Source organism: Strongylocentrotus purpuratus, unplaced genomic scaffold, assembly GCF_000002235.5.
Source record: "Strongylocentrotus purpuratus isolate Spur 01 unplaced genomic scaffold, Spur_5.0 spur5_scaffold_16, whole genome shotgun sequence".
NCBI classification, from domain to species: domain Eukaryota; kingdom Metazoa; phylum Echinodermata; class Echinoidea; order Camarodonta; family Strongylocentrotidae; genus Strongylocentrotus; species Strongylocentrotus purpuratus.
In genome coordinates, this window is record NW_022145601.1 from 16,499,606 (window position 1) to 16,516,231 (window position 16,626).

At 39.6% G+C, this 16,626-nt stretch overlaps 3 protein-coding genes across 3 annotated transcripts; 2 read left to right on the plus strand and 1 right to left on the minus strand.

Annotated features, from left to right (window-relative positions):
• The first annotated feature begins 75 nt into the window (after positions 1–75).
• On the plus strand, positions 76–2,631 carry LOC115924534. The gene is made up of 3 exons (XM_030986915.1): positions 76–695; positions 1,450–1,683; positions 2,169–2,631. The coding sequence occupies exons 1-3, from the start codon at positions 394–396 to the stop codon at positions 2,332–2,334; spliced, it is 702 nt and encodes a 233-aa protein (XP_030842775.1). The 5' UTR covers positions 76–393; the 3' UTR covers positions 2,335–2,631.
• A 925-nt stretch (positions 2,632–3,556) lies between these two features.
• Positions 3,557–6,797, minus strand: LOC763613. Its single transcript, XM_030986916.1, has 4 exons — positions 6,702–6,797; positions 5,683–5,854; positions 5,176–5,324; positions 3,557–4,707 (listed from the first exon to the last, which is right to left on the minus strand). The coding sequence occupies exons 1-4, from the start codon at positions 6,709–6,711 to the stop codon at positions 4,529–4,531; spliced, it is 510 nt and encodes a 169-aa protein (XP_030842776.1). The 5' UTR covers positions 6,712–6,797; the 3' UTR covers positions 3,557–4,528.
• Positions 6,798–7,085: 288 nt separating this feature from the next.
• LOC589451 lies at positions 7,086–15,285 on the plus strand. Its single transcript, XM_789089.4, has 6 exons — positions 7,086–7,176; positions 8,659–8,944; positions 9,982–10,167; positions 10,580–10,792; positions 11,845–11,940; positions 12,253–15,285. The coding sequence occupies exons 2-6, from the start codon at positions 8,767–8,769 to the stop codon at positions 14,616–14,618; spliced, it is 3,039 nt and encodes a 1,012-aa protein (XP_794182.3). The 5' UTR covers positions 7,086–7,176; positions 8,659–8,766; the 3' UTR covers positions 14,619–15,285.
• The last annotated feature ends 1,341 nt before the right edge of the window (positions 15,286–16,626 follow it).

Genomic DNA, 16,626 nt, shown 5'->3' on the forward strand with positions numbered 1-16,626 from the left:
ATACTGTTTGGTAGAGCTATCTGTCGCACTACACCGATTTAATTTATAAATTAATGCATTTAAAGACCTTGACCGGAGCGTACACAACCATACATCCACAGACGGCTAATGAAACACAAAATACAAATACAAGAAAGAAAAAATTAAATACCCTTTCATTACTGAGAAAAATGAAAATTACAGTACAACTGCCGCCCCCTCCCAAATTCGCCTCGGTCAAGAGCCCCCGCGCCGCACGGACTTGGGTGACGTCATTCCGTGTAGACTCGAATTGTTTGCTATAATTCTTCGCCGCGCGATGTTCGAGATCTACATTGATTTTGCGTACCGTGAATCCGTTCTGCTTTTTATCGATTGAAGTTTGAGAAGTTTTGAGAAGTCTTTCTAAAGAGAATGGCTACCCCAGTCGTCAGGGCAGATGCACAAGATGATTTAGTTATGGAATTTGAGTGTGAGGAGGATGGCAGTTGCGGGGAAAGCGGTGAAAATGACAGTGTCAGTGGTAGTAGTGACAGTCCGGACAGTGGCAGCAGCAGTGATACCGACAGCGATTCAAGTGATGCAGACGCCGGAGAACACGGGCGTATCGTCGAGTGGGAGTATGAGCCTTTACCTCGTGGTGAACCTGGGCAAAATGTTGGCGATGCTGGAAGGGCCAACAACGCAAATCGGCTTCATGAAAATGTCGAGGATTGGTAATTAAGCTTATTGAATTTGTTGTGCATTCTAAATATTTATTCCCCCCAAAAATTGAAATCAAATACCGTAGATCTCTAGACTCGGTCATAAATGGCATGTCTAATTCTAAAGTTAACTTGTTAGAATGATTCTCTAGATCTATGTCTGCGCACCTAAAATTCGACCTCGATTTCATTACACAGTAAGATATTATTTTTAGAATCATCATTGTTATTCCGTTCTTCATATTCTAATGATTACTGAAACAAAAAAACTCGACAAATTATTCACAAGAACAATTTTTTTTAACGAATTTCAGACGGGCTCGTCATTTTGTGTAGCAAAACTGAAAAGTGCCCATGTCTGCGCACTCACTATTTTGCACGCAATTCAATCAAGCACAGTGAAGTTTCATACCAGGGACAACCCCCTGTTCAGACTTTTCTTTTTTGACAATGATTGAAATTTTCAGGGTGGCAAATGAAACTTGCTAAAACTCATTTTTAATCTTCCCAATTATTTTCACAAATTTTGGTATCTATGATGAATTGTTGAGGTTAAGATTGAAAATTGGTGTCAGTTTGATGTTTTGTTCTATAAATATCGCGCATTTACGTGGGTGCGCAGACATAGGCACTGCCTTGGGCACTCTTACCATACTACGACTACGAGAACGATGTCATTTTTATATTTATCAGGAAGCTGTAATAAAATATTTATAAAATTATAGTAGGTGTATTGATTTTTGTTTGAATCTTTCTGTATTTCAAGGTGTACATGTGGAAGATGTCGTGTGCCTCCATCTTTCAATGAAGGTGATTGTGTCTGTTGTCAGGAAATTGCTGAGGTCAAGGCAGAGGCTGATCGACAGGGTTCAAGTTGTCTGGTGGATTCTGAGGAGTTTGAGCCGGCCATCCTAAATGCGACAACATTGTACATCGGATGGATGGAGTACACAGATAGGTGGCGCCGAGCAGCCAAAGCATTTGGGGACAGGAACAATGAGTAAGTTATGTTTCTCCTTTTCATCATTTTGGCAAGGGCAAAAAAATAAATGGATTGATTTTGAAAGTTTATTGGGTGAAACTTTTCAAAACGAATTGAGTCACCGCACGATGAATTACTAGTTTTGACCAAAATTCTTGCCTGGTGACCACTGGTGTATAGCTGCCTTATCTGCAGGTGCTTCGGGGCACTTTTTCAGGAAATGTATACAAATAGGCAAGAATGACCACCGATTTGTGAGTTTTAGCATGTTACCCCCCCCCCCCCCCCCCCCAATAATCTGTAGTTATGAAACACAAACTTTATATGCGATTTTGAATGTTGCCCCCCACCGCCCAACAAACAATGACTAACCCTTGGTCATTTTAGTTTTTTTTAATCATTTTTATTTTCCTGAATTAATTAATAAAGAATTAATATTTTGACATCAAATCATCTATCCTAAGAAAAATAATGAAATTTTTTTATTGCTTTTTATTTTAAAGAAAATACAGGTATGTGGCGTACAGGAAAGTCGTGAGATGGTGTTGGGGCTGGCTCGGGAAGGACATCAGGGTGCAACTGCCAGCATGTGTCCATGCCTCAATAATGGAAGCGTATCCTGATGGACGTGGTCAGTACAAAGGGACCATCCTGCGTCGGTTGAGATGAGGATGTAACATCAACTATTGTCTTGCGAACTTTGAATGACTGTCATCTTCTATGTGATTGTCAGCCATCTTCTGTACGTTATTTGTGATCATCGGCTTTCATCTTCATATTCATCACAAATACTATTGTTTGAACTTCTCATGATGGTATGGTTGCTATGAACTTTGATCTCGACATTTGATTCTAATTTCCAAGAGCTGATATTCGAACTTTTGCAAAACTGTGATCAAGCAACGATTTCTTATGAGGAAGAATGTTGAAATCTATATAAACAAGCAACAAAAAAAAACAAAAAAACAAACACAACATGCCTTGTTCCTTCTCTTTTGTTATACACCCTGCAATGTAATTTGTTTTAATAATTTGAGCATTTCATATACAGTCAACCTGCCGAGTCAGAAAAGGGGAGAGAAAGAGAAAATGAAATTGAAAGAGAAAACGAAATTGAGAGAAAGAGAAATAACAGCATGGACACAACAAAGATAGACAGAGGAATAATGAGAGTAAGAGAAGGGAATTGCGGTTGACGAAATTTCAAATGTGTGATAAATGGTAAGCATCGTAATAAATCCAGGAAATCCTTTATTTTGCATCAAATCTATCCTCCCAAAAAGGATAAACCTTAACCCTATCTCCCACTCTGTCCCTCTTCCTCTCTCTTTCTCCTCTTCCACCCTCCACATTCCCATCTCTCTATCCCACTTCCTCTCTCTGTTTCCTCTTCCATATTTCCATCTCTCACTCTGTCCCTCCTCTCTTTCTCCTCCTCCACATTCCTATCTCTCACTCTGTCCCTCCTTCTCCTCTTCCACCCTCCACATTCTTATCTCTCACTCTGTCCCTCCTTCTCCTCTTCCACCCTCCATATTCCCATCTCTCACTCTGTCCCTCCTCCTCTTCCTCCACATTCCCATCTCTCACTCTCTCCCTCTGCCTCTCTTTTCCTCTTCCACCCTCCACATTCCCATCTCTCACTCTTTCACAATCTCTCTTTCTCCTCTTCCATCCATCACATTCCCATCTCTCACTCTTTCACAATCTCTCTTTCTCCTCTTCCATCCATCACATTCACATCTCTCACTCTATCCCTATTGGTATCTATCTTTATCCCTCTTCTTCCTTCACATTCTCTATCTCACTCTCATTTTCACAGCAATTTCCATCTTTAAATTATGAAGCTTCCTACAAGACACCTATAATAGAAATAAACAAACAAGATTTGTGTTCCTTTAGATGAATTTTTGTTTACCTTTGCTCAAAATATTCTCAGAACATCCCATTGACGGTTTTTCCCCCCAATCATTTTCTTCTCTGTATGTGCAATATATTTCAAAATGATGCACCATTGGAACAAAAACTTTGATGCAACATGTACATTACATTCATCCTTATTTTATGTAAAGTTTACAGGATAGATGACTATTTTTATTATATCTGCAAGGATGATTATTTTTCAATCTTTTATAACCAGGTTTTAGGACAAACAGGAAACCGCTGTTAGGAAAAAAAGTATGGATGCGATGAAGTATCATCACAATGTTTCCTCTTCTGTGATAATATGGCATGATCTTTAAAACTACTAACTTTGAAAATGAATAACACAATTCACCTCGGCAGAAAAGGGAAAAAATCAAAAACAAAAAATAAAGTCATATCTGGTGCAATACATCAAATGGTTCTTGAATAAGAACAGTTTAGATGAAAAAAAAATGCATTTTTTTATTTTTTATTTTTTGCAAATAAGAAGCAAAAAGCATTGGCCAAGATGAAGGACTGTGAGAAAAATCAGATTATATTTGGTGCCAAATTCATGATCAACAGTGATTTACTTAGTGTTTATGAAAATCTAGTGCATATGCTTCAGAAATTGTTTTTAATTGAACTAAAAATGTAAGTTTTACAAATTTAATAAGTATTTTACCTATTAAAACCAATGACTATTGATGTGTACCATGGACTTTGGCTTGTGTAAGTATGTACAAGCTTACAGACAAGTTTCTAGTGCTTTACACTCACATAGAATCGGAATCCAATACTCACTTGCATAGAGTACTTCCATGTTACTCTCCATAATTATACTGGCATAAACATAATTTAGGGTCTATGAAAAACATGTATTGTACTGAAATAAAACAATCAGTGGTTAATGTTCAGGTAGCTGACACATTCATCATAGTTTCTATCACCAAAAGAACTAGTTTCTATCGCCAAAGCGATGATGTTGTTCAAAAGCTTGCACGGCTTCTCCATTGTCGGGGTGATGATGAGAGGCACTCCGTGCTGGTTGAGGCTGTAGCTCCTCCATGTTGTCTCTGAGCTGCTCCCTGTTTTCCACCAGTTCTACGACAACTCTCATCAGGGCTTTCACATAACCTACAAGATAAAATCCAAAACTATACCTTGAAAATTCATCTATACGGTGTTAAAAAAATACACTTTGATAAGAGGAAAAAAAGAAAAGAGAAAAATAAGAACATAAGAAGAGAAAACTCTTTTTCTCACAAATATTGAATTACCTAATTTTACACACTATTTGTAGGTGGATGACCAATCAAATACCAATGGCATGCACATGTTCTTTGCTGAATAGGTAGTTCACTGACTTGGGGACTGACATATATGCCTGTTTCTGCTTGCTATTCAATATTACACATTTGCAGAAAGTAACCCAATACATGTTTATAATTATCAATTTAATCAACAGATTAAATTAAGGGCATATAGGCCACAAGAATCTACTAATTTGAATTCTATTGATCATGAAGTAATAAAAGATTTCTATATATAATTGAGCTCTTTTGTTGAATATTGATATCATTCACTAGACATGTGGCTACTTACCACATGTGCCAGCTGTCAGCACTCTCTCCACTGTGTGGCCTCCTTCCTTCGAGTGTGGATACTTCAACCTGTACACTGGGCTCCCTTCGGCATCAACAGCCTGGGCTCTATCACAATTTTCGTTCCAATGTAGGACAGCCAAATATAATCTGAAAAGAGTGAAGTTAAAAATAAAGGTCACATGAATAACATACTTGTGACAGTTGATTTTTATCTTTTTGGTAATGTAATGTCTATCATCATAAACTCGTTACCTACTCTCCAATAAGTGAAGGCAAGTGTTAGTGTAAAAAGCATGTGTTACAAATAATTAAAAAAAAAAAAAAAAAAAAAAATGAAATAGAAAGAACCTGGCTATAACAAAAAGAAAATAATAACTTTAAAACATAAAACCAATAAAATCAAATTCAAAAGAAGAAGAAGAAGAAACAACACTGCCCTCTGTGACGTTCTTGTTAAATTTATATTAGGGGAGCATAATGTTGATGAATTAATTGCCTAATTTACCTGCACTTCATCCCTTGATATGAGTATACAAGCAACTTGGGGCAAAAGTGAAGGAGGATGTTGTGGAATGATTCAACCTTGCTGGTTTGGGCATGTGGGGACATCATCCCAATGTCGTTCACCAGTCTGGTCCTCAGCCATTCCTCTCGAAGCTTGTCGTACACCTTTGTACCTGTAATAAGATTGGGAATATAATATATGCGGTAAAGGTGAAGGAGAGTTCATTTAAATAGTTAGCAATCATGATCAAGAAGCAAAGTCAACAACAAATGACCGATGATTTTGTTTTAATAATCATCCCTGGCAACAACACTAGATCTAGACCATTTTGATTTGAATAAAAAACAGTGTTTTCATCACGAGAAAGTATCAAGAAGAGGCACCCATGTGATTTCTGACATCAATTCAAAATAATTTAGTTCCTGGCTTCACTGTACTGCAGTGCACTGCCACTGGGCGGCACGAGTCCAAGGCCTAGATTCTACCAACTACCTAGGTCTAGTTTTCTTTTTCTTTTTTTTTAGGCCCAATTCTTCTTCAAAATCTCCATTTCATCTTCTTCTTATTTTTCATTGTTTACAGACTATATTCTAGACAATAAAACAATGTAGATCTAAATAATTCTTTGATTTAATGCTGGTAAACCATGCAAAAGGAAAGGCTATCTGTGCGATAAAAGCGAGCGAAACTTAGTTTTGTTCGAGAAATATTCCACGACCACCAGCATGACACGGCGCGGCAAGTCAGGCCGGGCCGGCCGCGGCCCGAGTGCTCTCGCGAGGCTCAGCGATAGATTGCTGAAAGTTGTGCAATCGCAGACCGAGGCAGGCAGCCAGCAGCGCGGGCAAATGATTCGTTTCAATCTAATTTAGTGGAAATTTGGGGTTGATATTCCATATTACGTAGCGTGAAATTAATACAGATAGAAAATGTCAACATTCTAATCGTAAAATGTCCAAATACAGCTTCGATATTGATATTTACAACAACAAAAAAAGAGAGAAGAAAACTTCACATACCGACCACCATGCGAAGAACCAGAGGATATACCGAGTGGCCAAATAACCTACACGTTATGATGTCATCAGAAACGGGTAGAAACGGCCACCGGCTAGCGCAGCCGAAACTAAATCTCCGGGTGCCCCTCTCAAATCCGTGAATCCTGGGGTTCGGATGCTAAATACTTCTTTCAGAGGCCGTGGAATCTCGAGAAGTTTGCATTTTCATATTCAGTAAATATTCACGAGTCCGTAGGTATATAATTTGTCTATATAATGCTCTGCTCCGGTCAAGGTCTTTAATGCATTAATTTATGGTACCGACTTGCTACAGGTCGATAAATACAACATGGTGAACAAAATATCACGAGATGTCTCGTCTCCTAATTGCTCATCACCTTTGACATCATTCCCATCATACAACAGATCTTGAGATAGCGTTATGTTGCCACGGAAGTAAAGCCGAAAATAAAACTCGGAAACGGTCTTCCATTGGGTAAAACAAACATTGATATTCTCTATTAGTCTTTTAATTTTAATTCTTATATTTTTGTTTAATAATTTGGATGGTTTTTAATGTGTGTATGTGAGAATGAACGTCAAATGAAGTTGTGTAAACTAACTAATCGCAAGGCATCGCATCGCGTCGGGTATTAACCAGTCACAGCAGGAAGAGCTGCCCGACAGTTGCGGCTGGTAAGGCTCGCGACGATGCGCTTCAGTTCATGCGGCACACGGTGCGCTAACTAGCTATGCATGCACCTGAACGTGAACTGCAAAAATTAATAATGGATATTGCCTCACTCTATAAAGGTGAGCCTTAAGGTCTAGGTGATAATATGGAATATGATATTGATATTGATATACCTAGATCTAGATCTATTCTAGCCTTAATCAGTACGGCTACCCACATTCTGAGCTGCGTGATCAATCGTGAAGAGTGATTCAAAGTTCAAACAAAAACTGAAAAAGTAAAAACAAAACCCATTCCTTGTTGGTTTCATGAAATGACCCCCTGCTGATTCCGCTAAAAGAAAAGCAGTTCCTGTTTGAGATTCTGCTCATTAGCTGGCCAGCAGAAATGCATATTTAATTCATCAATAATGAGACAAGAAGAAAAAAAAAGAGACATTAAAATTATAGAGTAAAGGAGCCCGTTTTCGGCCACTTAAGACAAAATCCTATTTTTTGGACTCTTTACTTCCTATTTATTATCATTTCTTGTTCAAATCATGAAGCAAATATTATCATTATTTAAACAAAAAAAGAATCCCAGAAAAAAAATCAAGAATTGCCATGACAATATTCATTTCAATTTTCACTGTTTTGGAGCCAGTTATCGGCCGAGCGTTTCAGTTTACGGCCGCATGTACAAAGTCAATAGGAAGCGCTTGCGCGCGCCGTGCGTTTCCGCGCTGATGTACAGCACAAGCGGGCGGAGCAGGTATCCCACGCCGGAGCTCCCTGGTGCTCGCCTGGCTGAAGACAGGCACAGCGGTGATCGGAAGTTGGAATCTGAATTAGACAGACATATCGTGTGTGCGTTGCGGTGTGCGGCTGCATTGATTTAATACATGCGATGAGATACTTTTGAGCTTGCGACTAGCACAAAATCGGGCTCTAAATCTGAAAAATACTTGAAATAAAGCTCATTTTATGGTACCCATATTTCTTACAGACACGCGTAAGATACTCGATTTTTCAGATTCGGGTAGCGAGACCGCCGATTACATCGCTAAAATGTGATATTTTAGGATATATTTTTCATTGCAAATGTGGTTCTTCAGTGACACTGGCATGGTATGGTATGTGTGGGATATGTGTTATGCTATTATGCGATGTATTTTAGAGTGATTTTACCTTGCATGCAACCAATCGGCCGAAAACTGGAGCTGGCCGATTACCGGCTGCTTTACTCTAGATACAAATTAATTTCTAATTGCAACTATAAATTTTGATATCCTATTGTGTTTCCCAGGAGCTGACCAGAATGTGAGACATTCCAACACAACCATCCATCACAAAGCATGAGGTGCAGCAGCTCCATTACGTTATAGCATGACGTAGTTAAACAGTGACCACCACGATGGCAGCAGACACCAAACTGCACGAAGCTGTCCACTTCGGCGACTCTAACCTGGTGGAAAGTGCCCTGGAAGATGGGGCCGACCCCAACTCCATCGGTCTCTATGGCTGGAGTCCTATGCACGAGGCTGCTTCTAATGGAGATATGGATATCCTGGATCTGCTGATTCAGTTCAAAGGTAAGTCTGGACCCTGTTTCTTAAAGGAATAAATCTGGTCCTGAGCCCTGTTTCATAAGACTTGTTATAATAATAGCTGGTTCTTATATAGCGCTTTTCAGGACCGAAGGCCCTCTCAAAGCGCTTTACAGACATATATATTATTACCCTGGTCATCGGATTCAGGCTTACCCGCACACAATGTATGCACATTCTCCACTCTCTGGGGAGCATTCCATTTTGTTGCATTGATTTTATGTGCTTTGATATTCTAAAGATTTTTGTACTTTTGTTTTATATAAGATCTTTTAAACAGTTTTCCAGAGCTAAATTGTTGCCCATGCAGTTTTCCCTGTTTGGCCCCCACGATCAGAATAGTAAATTAGTCTCAACATGGCCTGTATTGTTTTGAACAAGATCCAGTTTATCATTTAAGAAATAAGTACCCATTAAGCTGGACTCACACTGCATAAACTGAATAGCTGGAACATTTTATTTTCTTATAAAGTAGAAAAGGCAGGGTAGTGTATCCAATTAGATATATACATGTATATACAGTGTTTATACAGTCAAACCTGCTTTAGTGACCACCTGTCTACCAATACCACATTTTTTGGCTCCCTTGGAAATGGTTTGTCATTGAAACATGTACAAAAGGGAACTGTCTTCAAAGACCACCTGTCTACAATCAGTATTAATCAGTATTAATAGCATGGGCAAGTTTGATACTTTTTTTTAGTCTGATTGTACATGACAGCATTTTTTAGTATGTATATATTTTTTTGTTCTGTTGTTTAGATCTTTTCCTGTATGTGTATGTTTCAGGGGTAGGCTTTCATATAAGGAACCCCTCCTTTCTGCCTACCCTAAATGCTCTTATGAATTGTCATTGTTATTTGTTATCACTTTCTTGTTTTTTTATCATTCCATTCTGTATTTGTGTTTTAAATGTTTTTATGAAGAGTGTTGAATAACCTTTGAATTGAATTGAATACAAAGACCACTTTGACTGTATTTATATATATATTTTTATTTTTTTGCTGGTCTTCATTGTTCAGGCAATCCCAACTGCAGTGATGATCTGGAAGGCTGCACACCTGTTCACTACGCCGCCAGAGAGGGCCACACGGATTGTCTCCGGGCTCTTCTCAAAGTAGGAGGGCGCTACGATGTAGAGAACAACGGGGGCAAGTCGCCACTCGACGAGGCTGCGGAAGAATGTCGGCCGATTTTGGATAAAGAAAGTAAGGACCATTTTCTCTGGTCTGTTGGTTCTTAGAATTAAGTTTGTACCTAATGCCTCAGTCACACCTTTGCGTATTTGGCTTGCGTACTGCTGCGTATTTATGGCTAGCTGTTTTAACATTTATCCCAATTTCTTGATATCAAGAAATTGATTTCTTGACATCAAGAATTACCATTGCTTTACAACAGAAAACAAATGTGCAAAGGTGTGACTAAGGCATTATGTGCACTTGTAAGCTTTCATTGAGAAATAATGATTTTAATGACACTGGTTAGATTTATAAATGTTCAGGAAATATATAAAAAATTTATTAACAATAAAAGGTTACAATTTTGTTACAGGTAGTACTTGAATATTTGCCTATGGTGTTCTCAGAAGCTCATCTGCAATTTATCCTTTTGCTTTGGTAGAAACAAGAAGCTTCTTGAACATGACGCTGGATGCAGCCCGTATCACCGTCTCCAAGCAGAAGCTAGCTGGGTCGGAGGGTCAAAGGTCAGAGGTTGTGACCTCTAACGATGCAGGAGGCAACACCTATGAAGCTGGGGGGAGGATCGCATCCCCGAGAGCTTGGGATTCTATCAAGGTCTTGGAGACCAAGAAAACATCAGGGAAAAAGTCTAGTGAGTTATTACAGTCAAACCTGCTTTAATGACCACCTGTCTACAAAGGCAACATCTTTTGTTTCCTTTGAAAATGTTTTTTTATTGAAACATGTACAAACTGAACTTGTACATATAGACCGCCTGCCCACTTTTCTTGTCTCCTTTGGGTGGTCTTTATAGACAGGTTTCACTGCTCTAGTTATATAATAGTTGCTATTCATCATGATGCTTGCTATTTATGATAATTCTTCTTCATTAGATTGTATTATTTCTAGAACTGGTCGTCAATCAATCAAATCTGGGCCCGTTTGATAAAAGTTGTAATATCAGTAACAAAATGGTTAGAGTCCTATGACAGTCGATCAAATCAATCAATCAATCAAATACAGCGATAACACTTATTTAAACTTATTATTGATAACAAATTTAATGAAACAGGATCAGTCAGTTACTGGTTACCTTCAAAGTATTATCCTTATGACAGAATGGTGGAACACATGATTCCACAAATAGTTGACAATTAATAGATGATCAACTAACGATGAGCTCGTCATATTGCCAGAATTCTCTGTGTTGACATGAGACAGTCTTGTCTCAACAACCATTGTTAACAGATTTATAGACATGCTGCAATATGCTGATTACATAATTCCTCGCATCAAAATTGTTAAGCTGTAAATGTAGAAATGGTTATAACTTTCCAGTTACCCCAGTATATTGCACATTTTCTAGTTACTCAAAGTTTTGTCCTTGACATGTTAAATGTCGTCTACAAGCATGCCTTCTTTTGTGATGATTCAAAATGCCGGAAGAACTATTTAAAATACATGTGTGTAAAGTTAAAGCCTGTCTGTACTAGTTGGCCAGGGGGATTAGACCTCCCAGCATGGTCACTGACGGTGGTTATCTCATCAAATCAGCTCTCAATTAACATAAGACAAAGAGGATCATGGGGGAGCAACAGGCATCGATTAGGCATTGATTGCTATATAGAGGGCGCAAGTAGCTATAAGTAGTACAGTGGGGCTTAAAGTGATTGTTTGTTTTGTCATTTTTTTAATATTTTTCAGTGACAGGAACTTTGCAGCTGTCCTTTGAATACAACTCTAAAGCCAAGACATTCAAGATTAGGGTGTGGTCCCTTCAAGATGTTCTTCTACCTCCAGGTAAGGCATATTCCAATCCAATCCGAAAGGTATATACCATGAAATACTCCCCAGGGAGTGGAGCATGTGCATTATCATGTTCGGATTAGCAATTGAAATCAATGAGCGGGGTAATAATATAGATATATTGACTGCTATGAGAGGCATAGCTGTTTCTATAGGCTCAAGGGGACGTTACATCCTGCTATGACCCCGAGTCGCATTGTCCATATATGTCACATATTATAAATTTTATAAAACTAATGAAAAAGTATTAATGATTTCATAGACAATTCAGTAGAGTATTCTTTTTCTTTGTCTATTTCCATCCAGCTGAGTTCTCCAACCTCTCAAGGATCTACATCCGAGGTCATCTCCTACCAGACAAGAAGGGCGAATCCAAACGCAAGACGGACGAGATCAGAATCGACGACCCGACCAAGATGATGAACAGTCTGGTGACCCTCAAACGCAAGGGGACGCGTGACAGCTTCAAGGCCGTGTTCCTTCCGTCGACATTCAAGTTCAGCAAGGCTCTCGAGTATCAGAAGGTCACTCAGGAGATGGTCGACTCCAAGACTGTTCACGTAGCTGTCTGCGTCAGGCAGCGGTACAGCACCAAGACCATCCCGGTTGCGATCATCCAACTGCCCATGAAGGATGCCGTCCGGAAGCTCCTCAAGGAGAAGTACCAGCTCCACTCCTGCATCAATTACTCCATGCCCACCAACATCCATGCGTACAATCCGCACGACATTGTGGTGATATCCGAAGGCATGTACAGCAATATGACAACTAGTCACCCCACCCTTAGGACTAAATCTAGGCATAGCCTAGGTGTCGAGGAGAATGATGCTCGTGCAAGCAGTGATATAAATCTTCAAGCAGTTCGTTGCCACTCGTTTGAAAGTGTGCCGTCCGCAACGGTGGACATCGACCCTGTGCAGCAGGAGACTGCTCTAGATGATCTCTTGGAGGTGTCCATCGGACGCGACGATCCTGGGGATGTCAAAGCAAGCAAAAAGGTTGCAGTGGTAGAAGTACATGAGCTACCCAGCAGACCACCTTCAACACCCCTACCAGGTATCATAGATGATGGGGAGTTAACGGACGTGAGCGTTGTTTCGTCCTCCCGGCAGAGTCCCGATAGCGCCACCATCGACATGGAGGGTCTCGAGACGATAAACCTTGACGGGGAACCTGTACAAGCAATATCAACACCGGTGAAAAGTCGACATGCTAGAAGAATCAAGCATGGCTTTGAGAATCCTCATGTAACAATCGTGGATGATGGTGATGACGATGAAGATTTTGAAGTGTCGATTGATAAGATGGACCGTGGGAAATGGACGAGAGACAAAGATGCGATTATTGACATAGGAGTTGGTGACCATGGTGATGACAACAAGAGGAAAGGGATCAAGGGACACCTCTTTAAGAAGAGGGATAAGCACAAGAAGAAAGGAAAGGGGGATGGATTAGATAATCCAGGTTACGTGGTTGACATGAGAACAGGAAAGAAGAGTTTGCTGGGGGATTTCGGCCACAGTGATGGTCGACATGGGACCGGCGAACTGGAAATGCTTGAAATACTGTCTGATGAGGAAGCAGATTTGAGATTTTCTAGTAAGAAAACAGATCAAAATTATGGAAAAGGGGCTAGAGGACCATCAGGACATGGCAGCCACCAACAGCAGGAGACGGTAATAGATGTAGGATCATCATCAAATATGCCTGAAAAAGGAAGAAGAACTAAGTCATATGATATAAGAAGTGCAATGAGAAAGGAAGACATTGTGGTATCCAACACAAGAAAAAAGCTTCCTGAGAATAGACCGAAAATGAAAGATATTGGAAAGACCGAAGAAGCAAAATTTGAGACTGAAACCATTCCTCGTGAGATGAACAGTCCCATACCTATCATTCACGTAGAGTGCGTGGACGAGGTTGAAAGGTCGCTATCACCCGGAAGTAGATCACCACGATTGCCCCGTTCACCCCACCAAGCCCGGAGAGTCGGTCCCGTCGCAAACGTGTCTGCTTCGGGACGCAAGTCCACCCAGCAAGAGTTCCCTCCACCTGTTACCCAAGGAATGCCTCATACAGACTTGACGGGTATACGAAATGAACCTGGTATGGGTTCAAAGCATAAGAAGGGAACTTCTCAAGGAAAGCCAAAACAGAGCCACAGTCCTGTGGATGTTACGGTCATCTCTGAAATCGATGATGATGTTGTTGGTAGTCCTAAACTCGGGAAGGCTCGGTCTCGAGAGAGGGCCGCAAAAAGCAGGAGTAAGTCGCCGGGGCGGAGACACCAGAAGGGCCAGCAGCAGGGAGAGGCGGAGATCGAGATGCGGACGCTGTGGAACAACGAGGAGTGGCGTCAGAAGCTCGCCACGCCCAAGTTCAAACTCCAGATGTTCCAGCGCACCTGCGATGACCCGCACCCTTCCTCTCCCCTTCTCAATGGGTGCCGTAGTGCCGACCCAGCGCGAGGGGTCGTCCACAACCCAGTGTTTGTCCCTGAGACCCCTCCGACTCAAACGGACATGGACACCCCTTCTAGGGAAAAGAATGGTGCCAAGGTAAAGCGTAGGTTGCATAATGATATTGCAGAACCTACAAACCCTGAGGTTGATGGGAAGGTAGAAATGGCAGGCAGCCAAAGTATAATGAAAATTAGCCAAAGTTGGCTATAAGAAACAAACTCGGGTTTCTTTCTTCATTTTTTAAAATAGTAATAAATGTGTGCTTTAGCAGTTTTTAGATCATTATTTTATCATTTTAGAACATCATTATAGACCATTATTTTTCTAACTTATTCTTTGGTTCCAAACTGTTAAGTTATCTAAGTAGTACTAGCTGCATTGTGGCATCTTTAAATACCTCGCTTAGCAATTCTTTGTGATCTTTAGCCTTTCCTTTTTTTTTCAACAACAAGGGTTTTTTAACCAAAATCTTGCAATAAAATGTGAGAGATATTCTATCAAAGATGACCAATCTCTTCAAAAAATTTAAAGGAGAAATGTTGATCTTGATCTGGTCATAATTTGAAAGTTTTGGGAGGTCTAGAATGCCAAAAGAAGTCCCTTCTCGGGACTCTCTGACATTGTATTATATGCTTTTCCATTTGTTTTCCTTCAGAACACTGCCACTGCCAATAAGAGATTTTTGTAGCGCACATATCTACCACGTATCTACCACGTACGTACATTGCAAGTTTATGATGTTGATTATCATAATATTAATATTAGAGATTTTTGTGGGGGACATATCTACCACGTACGGTGCTCAAGGCGTTCCACTATTACCCCGCCTGTAGCTACATAGAGGCTTCCGATTTCACTGCTCAGAGCAGTCAAGGGATTCTTTCCTACCACCTGGGTTAAGAGTGGCAAATACCATATTATACAACATTGATAAAATACAAAGGGATATGTTTGTTGCATACCTAATTACCTGTAGATAACAACCTCTGAAAAGCCTTGTTCGGATATATACATTGGTTTACTGTGGTGGCTTTTTTACGGCGACATAATTTGCAATACGCTTCATATTTCTGTATCTTCTAACACAGAGCTCAGTGAACAGTTGTCATTCATTAAAGGTAATACAAAGTTTCAGGAATTTTTGAAAATTGGGTGGATAATGATTCTTTACAATTTCGATATATTTGGATGCCCCTGTGGATGTGTTATAAGCACCAGAAAATTTAGCCCCTGAAACACTTCTGCTTTCGAGAAAAATTGAATATAAAAATTTTCCGGTGCTCCCGGTTAATTTTGATACATTTCAAATAGCGCCTACGGCCGTACAATGGTAGCTGCGACGATGAAAATATCAGAACATGTAGTTGTGATATATAATTTCCAAACGGGAATAGCTAATCGGTCGATTTTAGTCAAAATACATTGTTTTATAGCTTAATCAATATCTTGACCTTGAGAGGGAGCTATACAACATAAACAGTTTATTATTTACAAATTCATAACTTTAGACTCGATTTCGAGGAGTGTGGGAGCATCAGTGGCAGTTTGTGGCAGCTTGTTCCATCTGCTTACAACTCTCTGGCTATAGAAGTTAGAGCTGCCACATTTTTTGTTTAAATGTAAAGGTTCATCACATCGTATCTGAGTGAGCCTTAGTTATTTACCAGCTTTATTTGACCAATGGATCAAAAAGTGTACTTCCAGAGTCTAATTTTGCTTTGCACACAGTGTATACTCGCAGATACTCAAAACAATTGTGTAGTCTAGGGGTCAATCCATATAGCATAAAAGACATTGTAGAGATAGTGTATTAACTACTATATATATATTTATATATATATATACATATATATATATACACACCACTGGAATGCTCCCCAGGGAGTGAAGAATGTACATACATTGTGTGCGGGCAAGCCTGAATCCAATGATGGGTTAATGATATATCTGTAAAGCGCTTAGAGACATTATGTATTAAGTGCTATATAAAAGCAGAATATTACTATTATTATTATTACTATAAATCCAGAATGATATTACATGTATTATTATCTTTCTCTTTTAAACTCAGAATTCATCAAAATGTGGTGATTTTAACCATATTCCTATTACATTACGAATGAAGTAAATGATTGTGAATACACTTTAAATTATGTTGCAACTACGCTAATAGTAAAACTCACATTCAAACTCAAATTTCGCAAATTGTATGTGGATC